The sequence below is a fragment of the Mobula hypostoma genome, chromosome X1 (genome assembly GCF_963921235.1).
Source record: "Mobula hypostoma chromosome X1, sMobHyp1.1, whole genome shotgun sequence".
Taxonomy (NCBI): Eukaryota; Metazoa; Chordata; class Chondrichthyes; order Myliobatiformes; family Myliobatidae; genus Mobula; species Mobula hypostoma.
In genome coordinates this window covers 51420725-51440793 of record NC_086128.1, presented here as the reverse complement: position 1 = coordinate 51440793, position 20069 = coordinate 51420725, and the positions used below count along the sequence as shown (strand labels likewise).

At 41.4% G+C, this 20069-nt stretch overlaps 1 protein-coding gene across 2 annotated transcripts in view; it reads left to right on the top strand.

The window, feature by feature from the left end:
• The window catches only part of LOC134340623 (tumor necrosis factor receptor superfamily member 16-like), a 138935-nt gene extending 128529 nt beyond the window's left edge, over window positions 1-10406 (top strand). Inside the window, exon 6 of one of the 2 annotated variants that reach the window (XM_063038068.1) lies at window positions 7942-10406. In XM_063038068.1, the coding sequence (XP_062894138.1) occupies window positions 7942-8246 (305 nt within the window). In that variant the 3' untranslated portion in view covers window positions 8247-10406. The remainder of the gene's footprint in view (window positions 1-7941) is intronic. The other variant, XM_063038069.1, reaches the window with a different exon arrangement.
• The last annotated feature ends 9663 nt before the right edge of the window (window positions 10407-20069 follow it).

Genomic DNA, 20069 nt, shown 5'->3' with positions numbered 1-20069 from the left:
AGGAAAAAGCCTCTGACTATCCACATGATCAATGCCTCTCATCATCTTATACACCTCTTTCAGGTCATCTCTCATCCTCCATCGCTCCAAGGAGAAAAGGCCAGGTTCACTCAACCTGTCTTCATGAGGCATGCTTCCCAATCCAGGCAACATCCTTGTAAATCTCCGCACCCTTTCTATGGTTTCCACATCCTTCCTGTAGTGAGGCAACCAGAACTGAATGCAGTACTCCAAGTGGGGTCTGACCAGGGTCATATATAGCTGTAACATTACCTCTCGGCTCCTAAATTCAACTCCACAATTGATGAAGGCCAATACACCATATGCCTTCTTAACCACAGAGTCAACCTGCGCAGCTGCTTTGAGTGTCCTATGGACTTGGACCCCAAGATCTCTCGGATCCTCCATACTGCCAAGAGTCTTACCATTAATACTATATTCTGCCATCACATTAGTTGTCTTTTCTCTGTGGTTGAAAATAAGAGCGGCTGTATGGATTGAAATTTGTGCTTAAACTTTGCAAGTCTAACATGAATATCTAAAATTGATCTACATTTACTTAGCAATGGACCAGGAAATGGAGAGGAAAATGTATAATTGAAATTGTGGTTACTCAAGGATACTGCTGTTCTATAGATATTGTGTGGTATGGAACAAACTTGTTATTTGATAGTGGGTTTAATATAATGCATAAATGCCTTTTTTCAATTTACTGTGAACAAATCTCCTGCCACCACTCATTCACCCAAAATTATTAGTACCTACTATGAAACAGATCAAAGTGCTGTACCCAGGCACAACACAAGTTTGTCAGCTCAATGAGTACAATCTAACAATGTCCCTCCACAATTTAACCAGGTATAGCATACAACATGCTCTTGCCACATATTACATTTTAGTGATAAAAGTTTACATTGTTTGCATTCTAGTTGTTTGTTTCTTTGAAAACATTCTTCTTTTCATAAATACCAGGCAAGACTGGCACAGACCAGATAGGCTGAAAGGCCTGTTTCTGTGTTGTAATGTTCTAACACTCTAAGAGTTAATCCTTTTATTAATTATTATTGAACTATACTGGCTGTACTAATGGTAGAAATTGTAACTTGTGCTCTTGGATAGGTGGCAGTATTAATGCCTTTAAAAACACAAGAGATTCTGCAGACTCTGGAAATCCCGAGGAACACACAAAATGCTGGAGGAGTTCAGTACGTCAGGCAACATCTATGGAGAGGGATAAATAGTTGATGTTTCGGGCCTGAGCCCTGATGAAGGATCTTGACCTGAAACATTGACTGTTTATTTCTCTCCGTAGATGCAGCCTGACCTGCTGAATTCCTCCAGCATTTTGTGTGTGTTCTTAATGCCTTTACTCAGAAAATGCTGGAGGAACTCAGCAGGCTATTCGGCATCTGTGGAAAAGACTAAATTGTCAACGTTTCGGGCCAAGACTTTTCATCAGGACTGGAGAAAAAGATGAGAAGTCAGAGTCAGAAGGTGAGGGGAGGGGAGGAAGAAGCACAAGGTGGTAGGGTAGGGGAAGGGTATGAAGTAAGGAGCTGGGAAGTTGATTGGTGTAAGGGGTAAAGAGCTGGAGAAATGGGGAGTCTGGTCGGAGAGGACAGAAGACCATAGAGGAAAAAAGGGGGAGGAGCACCAGAGGGAGGTGATGGGCGGGTAAGGAGATAAGGTGAGAGAAGGAATGGGGAATGGTGCGGGGGGGGCGCAATTACTGAAAGTTTGAGAAATCGATGTTCATGCCATCAAATTGGAGGCTACTCAGACGAAATATAAGGTGTTGTTCCTCCATCTTGAGTGTGGCCTAATTGCAACATGTTGAAATGGGAATGGGAAGTAAAATTAAAATAGGTGGCCACCAGGAGATTCCGCTTTGTGTATTGGACGAAGTATGGGTGCTTGGCGAAGTGGTCTTTCAAAACTACGTTGGGTCTCACTGATATACAGGAGGCCACACCAGGAGAACCGGATACAGTAGATGACACCAATGGATTCATAGGTGAAGTGTCACCTCACCTGGAAGGACTGTGTGGGGCCCTGAATGGTAGTGAGGGAGAAGGTGTAGGGGCAGGTATAGCACTTGTTCTGCTTGCAAGGATAAGTGCCAGGAGGGAGATCAGTGGAGAGGGATGAATGGACAAGGGAGTCCGATAGAGAGCGAACCCTGCGGAAAGCAGAAAGTGGGGGTGAGGGAAAGATGTGCTTGGTGGTGGGATCCCGTTGGAGATGGCCCAAGTTGCGGAGAATTATGCGCTGGAGATGGAAGTTGGTGGAGTGGTAGGTGAGGACAAGAGGAACCCTATCCCTGGTAGAGTGGCAGGAGGATGGGGTGAGAGCAGACATTCGTGAAATGGAAAAGATGCGATTGAGGGCAGCGTTGATGGTGGAGGAAGGGAAGCCCCTTTCTTTGAAAAAGGGGAACATCTCCTTCGTTCTAGAATGAAAAGCCTCATCTTGAGAGCAGATGCGACGAAGATGGAGGGATTGAGAGAAGGGAATGGCATTTCACTTGTAAGGCTTTTCAGTAAGATATCAAGAGATGCAACTGAGTATTATGCAACACTTGCATTGTAATTAAAAATAGTTGTTGGTGACTTTATTTCTGTGAAACAGGCCTTAATTGTAGTTGTGATCTCAACAATTGGCAATAATTCATTTCCTGGAAAAACTAAATCCTGCCTGTTAATGCAATTTACTTTGTTGTCCTGTCCTGTTACTGTACTATTAAATGCTTCAGCTTTGCACATTGGAACATATAATCATCCACTGGAAGCAGATGGCCTCGTTCAACTACTTGACAGATCAATTGGTTATGCAAAAAAAAAGCTGTCAGGTGCAAGCAGACACTCAATATTCAGCCGAACAGTTCATTGCCTCAAATATTGGCAGGCTGGTCATCAATATCTAGGTGTTGCTCACTTCATCCCTGTCTTTGCACTGGGTCTGCACGCCCTGGGCTTCTGTATATGTGTCAATAGAGGAGTAGCCATTGAAACTTCAGTGCCAGTTTGTCTTTAAATCTTGCATAATAAAAGCTTGTTTGTGAAGATCAGCTAACTTTACCTGAAAACATGTAACTGGTTGAGTCAGTTGAAATACTAGATTCCTCAGCTGCTATGGCAGGATTTCAATCCTTGCCTCAGTGGCATTCATCCAGCCTTCTGGGTTCTCATGTAGTAACATAAGGAATTGTGTCTAATGGTCTTCTAATAGTCGGGGGGTGGTTGGGGGAGTAACAGGTGAGGGGTAGAAGAATGAAATGATAAATTTAATTTCTAAGTTTGCTAACTCTCTTTATCCCCAGCATTGGCTTAAACTTGAACATTGACACATTAATCAATTTTAATAACACTGGACAACAATTATTTTTCAAAAGTGTTGCTTCCTCAGAATTTTTTCTTTGTTTATGATAGACTGCTTGAAGATGAACACAAATATAATTTCAGACTACTTGTATCACGTAGGAATTTGGAGAAACAACAAATTAATGTGCTTAATTGCATAATGGTGCTGATGCTTTGCAATAGTTCAACTAAGTTAAAAATGTTTTGTTAATGATTTTCATTTGTACTCAGTGTCTGAGGCTTCTCGCTTAAGTGTCCAACAATAATTCGCCAACATTGATGGATTCCAGTTGCCCTGGTATCTTTTCTCCATGACCGCAATATCCTGGTGAAACCTTTCACCATGCTCATCACTAACAGCACCAAAATTTGCAGGGAAGAAGTCTAAATGGGAATGCAGAAAATGAATCTTGAGTGATATGTTGTATTTCATGGTTTTATATGCTTGAAGCATGCTTTCAACCAGCTGCATGTAGTTTGGTGCTCTGTAGATGCCGGGAAAAATTTCAGCAACTTCCTTGAATGCCTTCCATGTGATTTTCTCCAGTCCCACTAGAAATTCTTCAAATTGCCTGTCATTGATGACCTGTTTGATTTGTGGACCAACAAAAATGCTTTCCTTAATCTTGGCATCAGTTATTCTGGGAAGCACCTGTCTCAAATATCAAAATGCTTCGCAGAAATTTTTGTGCCTGGTGATAGCAAATTCTATCCTTACAGTCCTGAACCCAATAATTATTACTAAAACCTGTCCTGCCACGCAGTAGCCACGCCACCTAAGCATGTCCAAGCATGCCTGGACAAGATAGGAAACTTTCCAGCTTACATTGTAGGCAACATTTTAATTAACCTGAATTATGAATTGAAATAATTAAAATAAGTAATTTCAAAAAATGGTGTGTGATAAGGAAATTTCATGGCGATTTTCATTATCAGTATCCCAAAATTCATAAGATACACTTAGAAGTATTCAGGAAGCAAAATCTTTGTTTTCCAGTGTAATTGAACAAATTTGTATTTCAAAAGTATCAAAATCAATCCTTTTTTCTAGATGGTAGTCTACTATCTTAACAACTACTGCTTTGAAATTCAACCACAAGACTTTCTGTTTAGTGATATGTGATTGATGATCAATTTTTCATTTCTGGAGAGAGGTGATAATGAGATTTTCAGGTTGTCTTTTGTCAATTTGGAAATTTGTCTGGACCGTTCCTGAAGGAAGTCACCTTTACTACCTTGACAAGGCTTGGACTCCTTTTTGAGCATAATAAGGAAGCACAGGCTATTCTGTAAGCATTCCCAAGGTAATTAGGTCTTTTTAATGCAGATGTTTATTGGGAATGCTCTTGGGTAATTCCCTAAATTACTCTCCATTTTCCTGGCCCTATTGGTCCCCTGCTCTACACCTTAAGATCCACTGAGGTCAACATCTCAGCCGGGAGCTTACTTATACCACTCTCGCACCCCTTCCTTCCCCCCCCCCACTCTCATTTGAGGTCCCTACCCCTCCACTCCAAAACAGCTTAGGGCTCTATAAACCTCTCCATCCTAAGCAAAGAACAGGCCAGAAACCCCACCTGATCCAGCATCATACTACTCGAGAATACAATGACATTTACAGCTGGTGGCAATACCTTCAGTAGAACTTCTAGCTCACTTTATTTCAACTTTTGTGGTGGAAGCAAGTGGCAACCTACAACACACCCTAAAACGAAACTACTAACTTTTTAATTAACAGATCAAGAAATGAATTTCTACTTGATATTGAAAATCTGTGACCTGAACCTGACATTATATAAGTACATTCAAAGGTTTTATAGAGATTGTTTTCTCTTGAATTATATCTGATACTATCAGAGGGAGGTTAGACACAAAGCCTTTTTACATTCATTTGCATGTCCTTGCAGAGAGAAAAAACACCAGAAAAGCTGTTCATGAGTTAAACGGGAGTGAAGATTGCGTCCCTGACTTTCCTATTCATTTCATTTAATTTTTGACTCCAGATAAACCAGGAAGATTGAGAAAAGCAGGCTCATACTTAATAACTTCTCAATGTTTTCTGAATTTTAATGAAACAAATATGAGTTAAAAATAAAGATGCAGTTAATGGGGCACAACACTTACATATAATTTTAAAAATGTCAGCCTAGTAATTAAAGCAAAACTGTCTTTAATTGTAAATCCCATTCTCTCCCTCTCGACAATTAATGATAATGCATTTGCTGGGAGTATTCAAACTTGACTATTGAATGCAATTTAAATTGTTGCTCAACAATCCAGACTGTCAATAATGGATTTACTAAAACAGATGGCTTGTTTTAATCATTCATGGAGTTATTTGTTTATGTAAAATGAACTGTCAGATGCAAGCAGGCTGTTCAGTATTCATCTGAGAAGGGACTTCACAAGAAGAACACAGAAACAAGGTTGTCCAGAATGTGGTCCTGAAACTTGACGATTCTAGCAGTTGACACCAAGGCATCACACACCTTATTCTGGACTTTGCACAGGAGCTGCACCCTTGGTGTTCTGTTCTACTCTGTTAGAGTCAGTGACCTTGAAGCAGTCAAAATTTCAGGCTGTTAAAATATGATTCAGTAAGCATAGTTAACTGAATTTGCAAACTTCCATCAAGCTGAACCAGCTGAGATGCATTTCCACTGATAACAATGTGACCAGTATGTGAAAAATGGAAATAGTAAGGGTCATCTTAATTGTTGCCAATATTGGGTCAGCCACCTCCTCCTCACCTCTCCTTATTTTGCTTCGTCTGACTCTATTGAATGCACATTGATCAAAAGTGACACCTAACGAATGCCCTTTGTGATAATCTACATACGTGGAAAATATATGAATATACAAATTTGTGAAATTGAACAAATCTTAAGTTTTCCCTTTAACAATGAGGATTTAAAATATTAATTGAGTTTCAGAAATACCATTGGTTTTCCAAAATGAGGTTTATATTAAAATAATAAGTTATGGACTATTGGGTGTACATTTGTTCTGCATCCTGGCACTTTTTGAAGGTTCCTTTGAAATGCTTGTCACAAATCCTTTACAAGCAGTAATGTTAACTGCCCATTTATCTCTTTCATGGATCTTTTTATCATCCAAGCCCATCAGTTAATTTTGCCACCTTCCTTCCAATCCCTCTCATGCATACAACACCAGCTACTCCTCTCTGTGTCTCCCTCTGGAACATTGGTCCTGTCACAGTCAAGTCATTCCTCCCTGTTCATAATCTTACACATAACATCTGCAGAAGGAAGCTATGCCGCTGTGGCAGGTTGTTTGTCATGTGGCTAGAAGCTGAAAACAAACAAAAACATCTAAGTATCAATAGGTTAAAATGGATAGAAGTGATGTTTGAAATGAAGTCATTGCGATATTGACAAAATTATATATACTGGCTCTAAGGAAAAGTTAATACATTTCTGTTTTTAAATTCAATTCATTTGACTTCTTAATTTTCTTTCATTCATCTTAAATATTCAGTTTTAGAAGTAAATGTTAAGAGTACTAATTGTAATTAGATAAAGGAGCAAAATTAACATTAATCGTTGACTTGATGATCCTCAGTATTCTGATTTGTTGATTTTTTTTCCCCTGGAGATACTTTATCTATCAATATATACTGTTGTTCTATTGGTTGCAGTCATTCTCTGCTACCCCTCAGATGTCCTTTACTAACTTATCACATGGATAGCAGGGATATGACGGGCTATGGTTCCGGTGCATATCGATAGGACTAGGCAGTTTAACTGGTTTCGGCATGGACTAGATGGGCCGAAGAGCTTGTTTCTGTGCTGTACTTCTCCTTGACTCTTTGACCTTGAATGCTGGATGGGATGTTTGCTTCTGGAGGATAATTCCAGGGATGCCAGAGACTTCCCTATTTTGTCTTCGTATGTACATGCTTCCTGGTCTATGTGAAAGTTCAGGTACTTTCCATAATCTTAAATTGCTTCATCAAATTTATAAACTCCAATAATAAAAGCAGAAAATGCTGGAAACATCAACAGGTCAAGTCGGTGTCCATGGTAGGAGAGACCTTTCTGAGAACTGGAAAGAAAGTATAAAACAGATTAGTTTTAAGTTGCAGGGAGGATGGGAGAGCGATGGATAGGACAAAATAAATACGTCTGACAAGTGACTCCAGTGTTGGTCAGACATGAGTATGCTCATGATCACAGATTTGGGAATGTCCTGGGTTGATTATCTTGGAAAAAATAGGTCCTCCTCTAAATTATTGGCTAAAACCATCATATCATTACAACCACGTGAATGTGATGTCCTTTGTCTAATGTGTACTGCATTCTAACTCCAGTTTGCCATTCTTTATTGTAACTCAAGTTTGCCATTCTCTAGCTATGATCAGCAGCAGTCAAGAGTGGAGCCGCATATTCGAGTCTGCATTCACGTGGCTTTGTGTTGCCCCCACTCTTCTGCTGCCCATCAGTCAGACACGTCTATAGTGAAATGTCCAGACTTGATTGAATTTATTGTAGAAGGATATGCTAGGACAATTTTCCCTGTCACTGCAATGTTATTTACTGATGTCTCTCCTTCCTGGTTTCAGCTACACGCGTGGAGCCAAGCCTGTACAATGCCCTCCCTCCTCACAAGCAGGAGGAGGTTGAGCAACTGCTGAACACTTCTGAGGAGGCGTCAGAATGGTGCAACCTGGCTGGGTTGCTGGGCTACAGTGAGGAACACATAGACACTTTCAGGCAAGACGAACACCCAGTGCGTGCCCTCCTCTCTGACTGGTCAGCCAAGGATTGCGCCACCACAGACGCACTTTGCACTGCTCTACGTAAGCTGAAAAGGGATGACATTGTTGAAAGCCTCAGCAATGAGCCCACAGCCATATCGGTTGTGTGAGAGTGAACCAGTCAGCCTTAATTCTCCTGAGTGTTCCATTTGGAATGACTGGATATAAAAGAATGTCTGAAGGAAAAGGGGGTTCAGTTCAATGCTTAAGAACACCCTTCTGTGCACTAATGCATAACTTTCAGTATTGTCCTGCCTTCTCTCTTGTATAAAGTGACTAAGTGCCGCAGAAGCAGAAACACATTCATGTAATTAAATCAGATTTTGTCTTTCTATAGTCGTTAGGGGAAAAAAATGATGTGCACATTTGGAAATGGGCCAGGTTTAGTTTAAGCCCAAGTTCTAAACAGGACATGTGTGTGAAGGTCAAAGCATGGACATTGTATCTTTGTGCTACAGCACTCTCAGCTGAACAGAAAACTGTACATTATTAGCAGTCCTCTCCGCATGTGTTGAACTAGTGTTTGTGTAACTAATTCTAGCATAGTCCAAAGCTACCAGAGATGTTCTGGCCAATTCTTAGTCCAGGATGTTTGTGTGTCTTTTCACTGTGGATTTCTTCAAACTTTAGAGAAAAGGCAATGCCACATGACTTCGGAATTTTTGACAATAATCTAGGCATAAACATTAAGTATCAGGGATTGAAATAGCCAGGGAAAGTTTTGTTACAGTTTCAACCAGCATAAGGGGCCTTTGTTACCTTTAAGTTTTCACCCTAATATCATATGGCTCTGATCAGGACAAATGGAGACAAGGGGCCTGATGCTGTGATGAGAGAATAACATCTTATCACAGAATTCCCTAGCAACTCCATGAAAATAATTTTGGTTTCATCTGGGAATATAAGGAATGAAATATATTGGATCATTTTGAATATAAATGTGTAATGGCATTGTTCAAAGTATTAGCAGTTTAGCATTTGTTATAGAAGTTGTGACTGTTCCTGATTCTAAACCAACCATAGACTAAATTGCCATCACTGGTTTACATTAAGATTTAAGGTCTTCTATTGAGTTGTTTATTTTAAGTAGTGCAAAAATGTTGCACTATTAATCTCAAGTATTTAAACTATGAGGCCAGTTACTCTTAACTATTTCCCCAGTGCTTTCTTCCAATCTTCAAACCAACTATTGCCATAAAACATGACTTTGCAAACAATAGCTGATTAAAACAGTTGAGTGAGTTTAAGGCAGCTGTCAATATTTATCACATTATTCAATGATTATAACTTCAGTGCCCAGTTAAGTATCTAATCTTCATAAGGATTTGTTTTCAGGAAGGAAACTTATCATTTATGGTGACCATAAGTAACTTCAGTCTCATATCAAAATGACCTCCTAAAGTCATCAAACACATCATCCAGTTGTATCTACCCTTCTCAGGGTAATTTGGCATGGGCAATAAATGTTGGGCTCTCAGGTGAAATCCAAATTAAGGGAATGTATTTGACTAAAAGATGTATCTGTGGTAAGCATGTCACTTTGAATTGGCTAGTTTGTATTATTGTTCCACTGGCCAACCTGAGAACTCTATCCTTTATTGATGAAGTGTTCTCCTCTCTGTTCCTGCATGCTGGGTTTTTAGGCTGTATTGTTGGCTGAACATTATACTTTTTTTTAAGTGGGGAAGTCTCCTATGCTAGTGATCCACAGCTGTGGTAGAGAGGTACACCATTAAGTGCCGACAATTTTTTTAAGGTTCCTCGACAGCTGACAATGTGTGCAACTGTCAGAAACCTATGTAATGTATAAAACATATTAACCTTTACTGCTAGACATGGCTGTACTCTTTCTGCAAATTATCTTGATTTAAGAGCATCTGTTGTTAAAATATTTCATTCAAGCTCATGTCAAAATGTATAATTTTCTTTTAGATTGCTGAATGTCAAGCCTTTTACTAATTAATAAAGTTAACAGTATTATAATGTTTACTAGAACTTTTATCAAAGACATGAAAAATGGACATGGTATATATTCGTTCATTTGGGGTATTGCTTTAACTGGTCTTATTTATGCCATTTTCCTCCTTTATTAAAAAAAGGATTTGGGGTGGTATCCATTCTTCCTGTCAGCGAAACCTTCCCTTTGGACTATGCAATTAGAAAATTCTCATTTGAGGCAAGAATCTGCCTTGCCATAAGTTCTTGCCCCACAAATCAGAAAGTTTTTCCATAGATGCTGGTGATGAGTCTTCATGCCTACTGCAAATCAAAACAATAACAATAGAAAACACACACCTGAAACACTAAGAAAACCACATGGAAGTAGATATCTTGTATTTATGAATCCTACAATTACATAACTTACAGAATTACTGTACTATGTTCTTGAACTTGGTTTTTTGGTTTCAATTTTTAGATTGCATTTTCCTTCTAATGATATAACTGTGTCAAACCTGAAATCTGTTCTTACTTAGTACCCTAGGCATTCCATATCTGACCAATGTTTGCCAGGTTAGCAATCCTGGACCAACAATCCAGAGATGCCAATCCATGTTCACTATGACAACTGTTGATTTAAAATTCAATTAAAAATAAACTGAGAAGTAAAATAAAACAAAAAATTGCTGTAGTACTAGTGACTACTACAACTAACACCGATTTTGGATTAAGGATTAATGATGATTTACTCACTTCTTCAGAATTCACAACTTTTCAATACCATTCCAAACACTCCTCTAATTTAGCTAGTCATAGAAATTTCTCGGTGCTAGTAAGGAGGTTGCATCTCTTGATAGTAGCTTAGAGCATATTCCTGAATCTTGCCTTCTTTCTACCTCATCGTCTTTTCCCATTACAGAGCTTGGAACAGAGCGGTAATTTCCAGAACCTGGTGTTAAGCATGCAGAGGAAACTCGTCCCCATTGTAGCTCAGTAAGTGTAATTACAGCCTCAGAGAGATGTTGGATGGGGAGAGATATACTTACCCTTTCCAACTTTGGAGATAAATCATTGGTTGTATTTTTCCAGTGCCTTGGGGTACCTGCATTACGTAGTCCACTTCTCAAAAGAACACAGATCACTGCTGTCCAGTAGGCCATGAATTTTGTGCCAGTTCTAGGGACTTAATCTTTAAACATCCTTGCGACACATATCAGTGATAATAAACCTGATTCTGATTCGGCTCTGAGGCTGAACTGGTGTGCTGAAGGTGGTGATAAACTTAATCATTGATGTCTATCTTGGCCAAGAAAAGGTGGCTCATGCAATCTATGAAGTGGTCCATGTTTTTTGGTGTCTTACTGTGAACCTTTGTTGCAATGGGAGCAGGTTAGCAGAGGAGCTTTGTTAAATGGATATTAAATATGCAGTCCATCCTCTCATGCTTCAGTGAAAATGGCGGTAATGACTTCACCTCCAAGTGCAAGTAAGCTTTTAAATTTTGGGTGACCTTGGCTCTGAAAGGTAGCTATTGAAGACGGAACAGTTTTCTGTTAGGATTGAAGATCAGCTCTATTCCGACAGCTCATTTGATGGAAGTGATGGAAAACATTGCAATAACAAAGACTGAGAAAAGCAATGAAACACATCTGTGCCTCATTTGATGCCATTTTGTACTGAGGTTAGCTGTGCTTCAGAATGCTTGGTGCATAGTATGACCTACATATGGAGTAAGTGTAAAATAGAGACAAATTTGTGTGGAATGCCACCTTTGAGGAGGATGATTAGTGAGTGGTGATTAGCAGTGGTTAGTTCTGCTCACTCCACTTTTCTTTAAGCCATCATGGATGAAAGTCCCGACCTCCAGATGGATGAATACCCCATTGCAAATCATGGAATAGTTCTTTGCCACTTCGATTGAGGATTTGAGAAGGACCCGTGGGCAGATCATTGCTAAAATTTATCCATCACTAACGTCCTTTATTAGAGGAGATCTGTTTGGTTACACGTGACCCCAGACCCATTCACCTTTATCAAAACTGATATAATAACCACAATAGTTCAAAAACATGGTTCCCCGCTATGTTTGCAAGGAAAAAAAAGGGCGAGCTTTACCAGTGATGCCCACATCACACAAAAAATGAAAAAAATAAGATAATTCCATGAGTTAATATTTCTATTACAGTATATGTACATACAATTAGACAATAAGGCATGGGAGCAGAAATAAGCCATATGGCCCATCGAGTCTGCTACGCCATTCAATCATGGCTGATGTTTTTTACCTCCTCAACCCCACACCCAGACCTACTCCCCATAACCTTTGATGCTGTGTCCAATCAAGAACAAATCAAACTCTAATTTGCAAACAAGAAGCAGTAACTCATAAAAATGTGAATTTTTTCATAAGTCCATGTAATCACACAATTTGTTTTCTCAGTTAGTGGAGCAGTGGCAAGTAGAATTTAATTCAGACTAGCGTGATGTATTCAGTTTGGCTCATTGAATACTGGCAATAAATGGCAGAGACCTTAGAAGTATCAATGAAAAATGTTGCACTTGTTTCTCAGAAGCGTCATTAATTAGGATAGGTCTTAACTGCTGATCATCCTGTACATCCTTCCTGATGCTAGTAATCAGGAGAAGGCAAGGCCCAGATGGTGAGGGCCTTTAGTGATGGATACTACCTTCTTGAGGAACTGCCTCTTGGTTCCTGTACTGTGGAAGATGTCCTGCCTCGTCCCTGTGCCGAAGACGCCGCGCCCCAGCGGCCTCAATGACTACAGACCGGTGGCATTGACCTCCCACATCATGAAGACCCTGGAGAGACTTGTTCTGGAGCTGCTCCAGCCTATGGTCAGGCCACACTTAGATCCCCTCCAGTTCGCCTACCAGCCCCGACTAGGAGTTGAGGATGCCATCGTCTACCTGCCGAACTGTGTCTACGCCCACCTGGACAAGCCAGCGAGCACTGTTAGGGTCATGTTTTTTTGACTTCTCCAGTGCGTTCAACACCATCCGCCCTGCTCTGCTGGGGGAGAAGCTGACAGCGATGCAGGTGGATGCTTCCCTGGTGTCATGGATTCTTGATTACCTGACTGGCAGACCACAGTACGTGTGCTTGCAACACTATGTGTCCGACAGAGTGATCAGCAGCACAGGGGCTCCATAGGGGTCTGTCTTGTCTCCCTTTCTCTTCACCATTTACACCCCGGACTTCAACTACTGCACAGAGTCTTGTCATCTTCAGAAGTTTTCGGATGACTCTGCCATAGTTGGATGCATCAGCAAGGGAGATGAGGCTGAGTACAGGGCTACGGTAGGAAACTTTGTCACATGGTGTGAGCAGAATTATCTGCAGCTTAATGTGAAAAAGACTAAGGAGCTGGTGGTAGACCTGAGGAGAGCTAACGTACCGGTGACCCCTGTTTCCATCCAGGGGGTCAGTGTGGACATGGTGGAGGATTACAAATACCTGGGGATACGAATTGACAATAAACTGGACTGGTCAAAGAACACTGAGGCTGTCTACAAGAAGGGTCAGAGCCATCTCTATTTCCTGAGGAGACTGAGGTCCTTTAACATCTGCCTGACGATGCTGAGGATGTTCTATGAGTCTGTGGTGGCCGGTGCTATCATGTTTGCTGTTGTGTGCTGGGGCAGTAGGCTGAGGGTAGCAGACACCAACAGAATCAACAAACTCATTCGTAAGGCCAGTGATGTTTTGGGGATGGAACTGGACTCTCTGATGGTGGTGTCTGAAAAGAGGATGCTGTCCAAGTTGCATGCCATCTTGGACAATGTCTCCCATCCACTGCATAATGTACTGGGTGGGCACAGGAGTATATTCAGCCAGAGACTCATTCCACCGAGATGCAACACAGAGCGTCATAGGAAGTCATTCCTGCCTGTGGCCATCAAACTTTACAACTCCTCTCTTGGAGGGTCAGACACCCTGAGCCAATAGGCTGGTCCTGGACTTATTTCCTGGCATAATTTACATATTACTATTTAACTATTTATGGTTTTATTACTATTTATTATTTATGGTGCAACTGTAATGAAAACCAATTTCCCCCGGGATCAATAAAGTATAACTATGACTATGACTATGGTAGAGAGGGTTGTGTCCATTATGAAGCTGTCTGAATTTACAACCCTCTATGGTATTCTGTGATTCTGTGCATTGGAGCCTCCATACCAGGCTGTGAAGCAATCTGTCAGAAGTGGAAGGATACAACTCCTCAAATTTCTAACCAAGTAAAGCTGCTGCATACCTTGTCTCATGATTGCATCAATGTTTTAGACCCAGGATTGGCCTCTGAGACTTTGACACTCAAGAACCAGAAATTGCTCACCATTTCCACCACTTACCCCTCAATGAAGACTGTGTTTTCCCGATTTCCCCTTCCTGAGGACCACGATCAGTTCCTTAGTCTTGCTGATGTTGAGTTTGAGGCTGTTGTGATATCACTCAACCAGCCGTTTTATCTCACTCCCGTATGCCTCCTCATCACCATCTGAGATTCTACCAACCACAGTCATGGCATCAGTGAATTTAAAAAAGGCATTTGAGCTGTATAGACAATAGACAATAGGTGCAGGAGTAGACCATTCAGCCCTTTGAGCCAGCACGGCCATTCACTGTGATCATGGCTGATCATCCACAATCAGTATCCAGTTCCTGCCTTTATCCCCATAACCTTTGATTCCACTGTCTTTAAGAGCTCTATCCATCTCTTTCTTGAAAACATCCAGAGACTTGGCCTCCACAGCCTTCTGGGGCAGAACATTCCATATATCCACCACTTTCTGGGTGAAAAAGTTTTTCCTCAACTCCGTTCTAAATGGCCTACCCCTTATTCTTAAACTGTGGCCTCTGGTTCTGGACTCACCCATCAGCAGGAACATGCTTCCTGCCTCCAGTGTGTCCAATCCCTTAATAATCTTATATGTTTCAATAAGATCCCCACTCAGCCTTCTAAATTCCAGAGTATACAAGCCCAGTCGCTCCAATCTTTCGACATATGACAGTCCCGCCATCCCGGGAATTAACCTTGTGAACCTACGCTGCACTCCCTCAATAGCAAGAATGTCCTTCCTCAAATTTGGAGACCAAAACTGCACACAGTACTCTAGGTCTGGTCTCACCAGAGCCCTGTACAGCTGCAGAAGGACCTCTTCGCTCTTATACTCAATTCCCCTTGTTATAAAGGCCAGCATGCCATTAGCTTTCTTCACTGCCTGCTGTACTTGCATGCTTGCTTTCAGTGACTGATGTACAAGAACACCTAGATCTCGTTGTGCTTCCCCTTTTCCTAACTTGACTCCATTTAGATAATAATCTGCCTTCCTGTTCTTACCACCAAAGTGGATAACCTCACATTTATCCACATTAAACTGCATCTGCCATGCATCTGCCCACTCACCCAGCCCGTCCAAGTCACCCTGCATTCTCATAACATCCTCCTCACATTTCACACCGCCACCCAGCTTTGTGTCATCGGCAGATTTGCTAATATTACTTTTAATTCCCTCATCTAAATCATTAATATATATTGTAAACAGCTGCAGTCCCAGCACTGAATCCTGCAGTACCCCACTGGTCACCACCTGCCATTCCGAAAGGGACCCATCAATCGCTACTCTTTGTTTTCTGTCAGCCAGCCAATTTTCAATCCATGTCAGTACTCTGCCTCCATCACCATGTGCCCTAATTTTGCCCACTAATCTCCTATGTGGGACCTTATCAAAGGCTTTCTGAAAGCCCAGGTACACTGCATCCACTGGCTCTCCTTTGTCCATTTTCATAGTTACATCCGCAAAAAATTCCAGAAGATAGTCAAGCACAATTTCCCCTTCGTAAATCCATGCTGACTCGGACCAATTCTGTTACTGCTATCCAGATGTGTCGTAATTTCATCTTTTATAATTGACTCCAGCATCTTTCCCACCACCGACATCAGGCTAACGGGTCTATAATTCCCTGTTTTCTCTCTTCCTCCCTGCTTGAAGAGAGGGACAACATTAGCCAACCTCCAATCCACAGGAACTGATCCTGAATCTATAGAACATTGGAAAATGATTACCAATGCATCCACGATTTCTAAAGCCACCTCCTTAAGTACCCTGGGATGCAGACCATCTGGTCCCGGGGACTTATCAACTTTCAGACCCAACAGTCTATCCAACACCATTTCCTGCCTAATATAAATTTCCTTCAGTACATCCATTACCCTAGGTCCTTTGGCCACTATTATATCTGGGAGATTGTTTGTGTCTTCCCCAGTGAAGACAGATCCAAAGTACCTGTTCAACTCGTCTGCCATTTCCTTGTTCCCCATAATAAATTTACCCGTTTCTGTCTTCAAGGGCCCAATTTTGGTCTTAACTATTTTTTTCCTTTTCACATACCTAAAGAAGCTTTTACTATCCTCCTTTATATTCTTGGCTAGTTTACCCTCGTACCTCATTTTTTCTCCGTGTATTGCCCTTTTAGTTACCTTCTGTTGCTCTTTAAAAGTTTCCCAATCCTCTGGCTTCTCACTTGTCTTTGCTATGTTATACTTCTTCTCTTTTATTTTTATACTGTCCATTACTTCCCTTGTCAGCCACAGCCTCCCCTTACTCCCCTTAAGATCTTTCTTCCTCTTTGGAACGAACTGATCCTGCACCTTCCGCATTATTCCCAGAAACACTTGCCATTGCTGTTCCACTGTCATCCCTGCTAGGGTATTGTTCCATTGAACTTTGGCCAGCTCCTCCCTCATAGCACCATAGTTCCCTTTGTTCAACTGTAATACTGACACTTCCGAGTTTCCCTTCTCCCTCTCAAATTGTAGATTAAAACTTATTATATTATGGTCACTACCTCCTAATGGCTCCTTTACCACAAGGTCCCTGATCAAATCCAGTTCATTGCACACTAAATCTAGAATTGCGTCTTCTCTGGTAGGCTCCAGTACAAGCTGTTCTAAGAATCCATCTCAGAGGGACTCCACAAACTCCCTTTCTTGGGGTCCAGTACCAACCTGATTCCTCCAGTCTACCTGCATGTTGAAATCCCCCATAACAACTGTAGCATTACCTTTGCAACATGCCAATTTTAACTCTTGATTCAACTTACACCCTACATCCAGACTACTGTTTGGGGGCCTGTAGATAACTCCCATTAGGGTCTTTCTCGCCTTAGAATTTCTCAGTTCTATCCATACTGACGCTACATCTCCTGATTCTATGTCCCCCCTCGCAAGTGACTGAATATCGTTCCTCACCAACAGAGCCACCCCACCCCCTCTGCCCATCAGTCTGTCCTTTTGATAGGACGTACACCCTATTCATTATTCATTTCCCAGACCCTATCCACTTGAAGCCATGTCTCTGTTATTCCCATAACATCATACTTACGAATTTCCAATAAAGCTCATCCACTTTATTTCTTATACTCCATGCATTCATATACAATACTTTTAATTCATTACTCCCCTCACCTCCCATATCAATTCCTATTTCACTTGGCCATACTGTACGATCCCTTCTTGAGCTTTCTGCTCTGTTGATTCTGCTGTTTTTCTTTTCTTATTCTCACTTTCCCTTTATCTCCATCCTTATATTTCCAGTTCGTCCCCTCCCTCCCCCCCACTACTTAGTTTAAACACACCGGTGTTGCAGAGGCAAACCTGCCTGCCAGAATGCTGGTGCCCCGCTTATTAAGGTGCAACCCGTCCCTTTTGTACAATTCATTCTTACCCCGAAACATACCCCAATGGTCCAAGAATGTAAATCCTTGCTTCCTGCACCAGTTCCTCAGCCACACATTCAGATCCATTATCTCCCTGTTCTTGACCACTCCAGCACGAGGAACAGGAAGCAAACCGGAGATAACCACCCTGTACCTCAATACCCTCAGAATAGAGGGGTGTCCTTTTAGAATGGAGATGGGAAGGAATTTCCAGAGTGAATCTCTGGAATTCTTTGCCACAGGCTGCTGCGGAGGCCAAGTCCTTATGTGAAGCTGAAAACACAGTGAAGCTGAAAGTTGCACTAACTCAGTTGTCAGAGTTGGTCACATATTCAAAGTTCAAGGTAAATTTATCATCAAAATATGTATATACAATCCTGAGGTTCATTTTCTTACAAGCATACTCAGTAAATCCAATAACCATAATTGAAATATGGCAGAGAAACAACCAGTGTGCAAAAGACAGCAAACTGTGAAAGTACAAATGAGAAGGCTTTGTGTGTCAATGCAAGGAGTATTCGTAATAAGGTGGATGAATTGAAAGTGCAGATTGTTATTAATGATTATGATATAGTTGGGATCACAGAGACATGGCTCCAGGGTGACCAGGGATGGGAGCTCAACGTTCAGGGATATTCAATATTCAGGAGGGATAGACATGAAGGAAGGGGAGGTGGGGTGGCGTTGCTGGTTAAAGAAGAGATTAACGCAATAGAAAGGAAGGACATAAGCCGGGAAGATGTGTAATCGATATGGGTAGAGCTGTGTAACACTAAGGGGCAGAAGACGCTGGTGGGAGTTGTGTACAGGCCACCTAACAGTAGTAGTGAGGTCGGAGATGGTATTAAACAGGAAATTAGAAATGTGTGCAATAAAGGAACAGCAGTTATAATGGGTGACTTCAATCTACATGTAGATTGGGTGAACCAAATTGGTAAAGGTGCTGAGGAAGAGGATTTCTTGGAATGTATGCGGGATGGTTTTTTGAACCAACATGTCGAGGAACCAACTAGAGAGCAGGCTATTCTGGACTGGGTTTTGAGCAATGAGGAAGGGTTAATTAGCGATCTTGTTGTGAGAGGCCCCTTGGGTAAGAGTGACCATAATATGGTGGAATTCTTCATTAAGATGGAGAGTGACATAGTTAATTCAGAAACAAAGGTTCTAAACTTAAAGAGGGGTAACTTTGAAGGTATGAGACGTGAATTAGCTAAGATAGACTGGCAAATGACACTTAAAGGATTGACGGTGGATATGCAATGGCAAGCATTTAAAGGTTGCATGGATGAACTACAACAATTGTTCATCCCAGTTTGGCAAAAGAATAAATCAAGGAAGGTAGTGCACCCGTGGCTGACAAGAGAAATTAGGGATAGTATCAATTCCAAAGAAGAAGCATACAAATTAGCCAGAAAAAGTGGCTCACCTGAGGACTGGGAGAAATTCAGAGTTCAGCAGACGAGGACAAAGGGCTTAATTAGGAAGGGGAAAAAAGATTATGAGAGAAAACTGGCAGGGAACATAAAAACGGACTGTAAAAGCTTTTATAGATATGAAAAAAGGAAAGGACTGGTTAAGACAAATGTAGGTCCCCTGCAGACAGAAACAGGTGAATTGATTATGGGGAGCAAGGACATGGCAGACCAATTGAATAATTACTTTGGTTCTGTCTTCACTAAGGAGGACATAAATAACCTTCCAGAAATAGTAGGGGACAGAGGGTCCAGTGAGATGGAGGAACTGAGCGAAATACATGTTAGTAGGGAAGTGGTGTTAGGTAAATTGAAGGGATTGAAGGCAGATAAATCCCCAGGACCAGATGGTCTGCACCCTAGAGTGCTTGAGGAAGTAGCCCAAGAAATAGTGGATGCATTGGTGATAATTTTTCAAAACTCGTTAGATTCTGAACTAGTTCCTGAGGATTGGAGGGTGGCTAATGTAACCCCACTTTTTAAAAAAGGAGGGAGAGAGAAACCGGGGAATTATAGACCGGTTAGCCTAACGTCGGTGGTGGGGAAACTGCTGGAGTCAGTTACCAAGGATGTGATAACAGCACATTTGGAAAGCGGTGAAATGATCGGACAAAGTCAGCATGGATTTGTGAAAGGAAAATCATGTCTGACGAATCTCATAGAATTTTTTGAGGATGTAACTAGTAGAGTGGATAGGGGAGAACCAGTGGATGTGGTATATTTGGATTTTCAAAAGGCTTTTGACAAGGTCCCACACAGGAGATTAGTGTGCAAACTTAAAG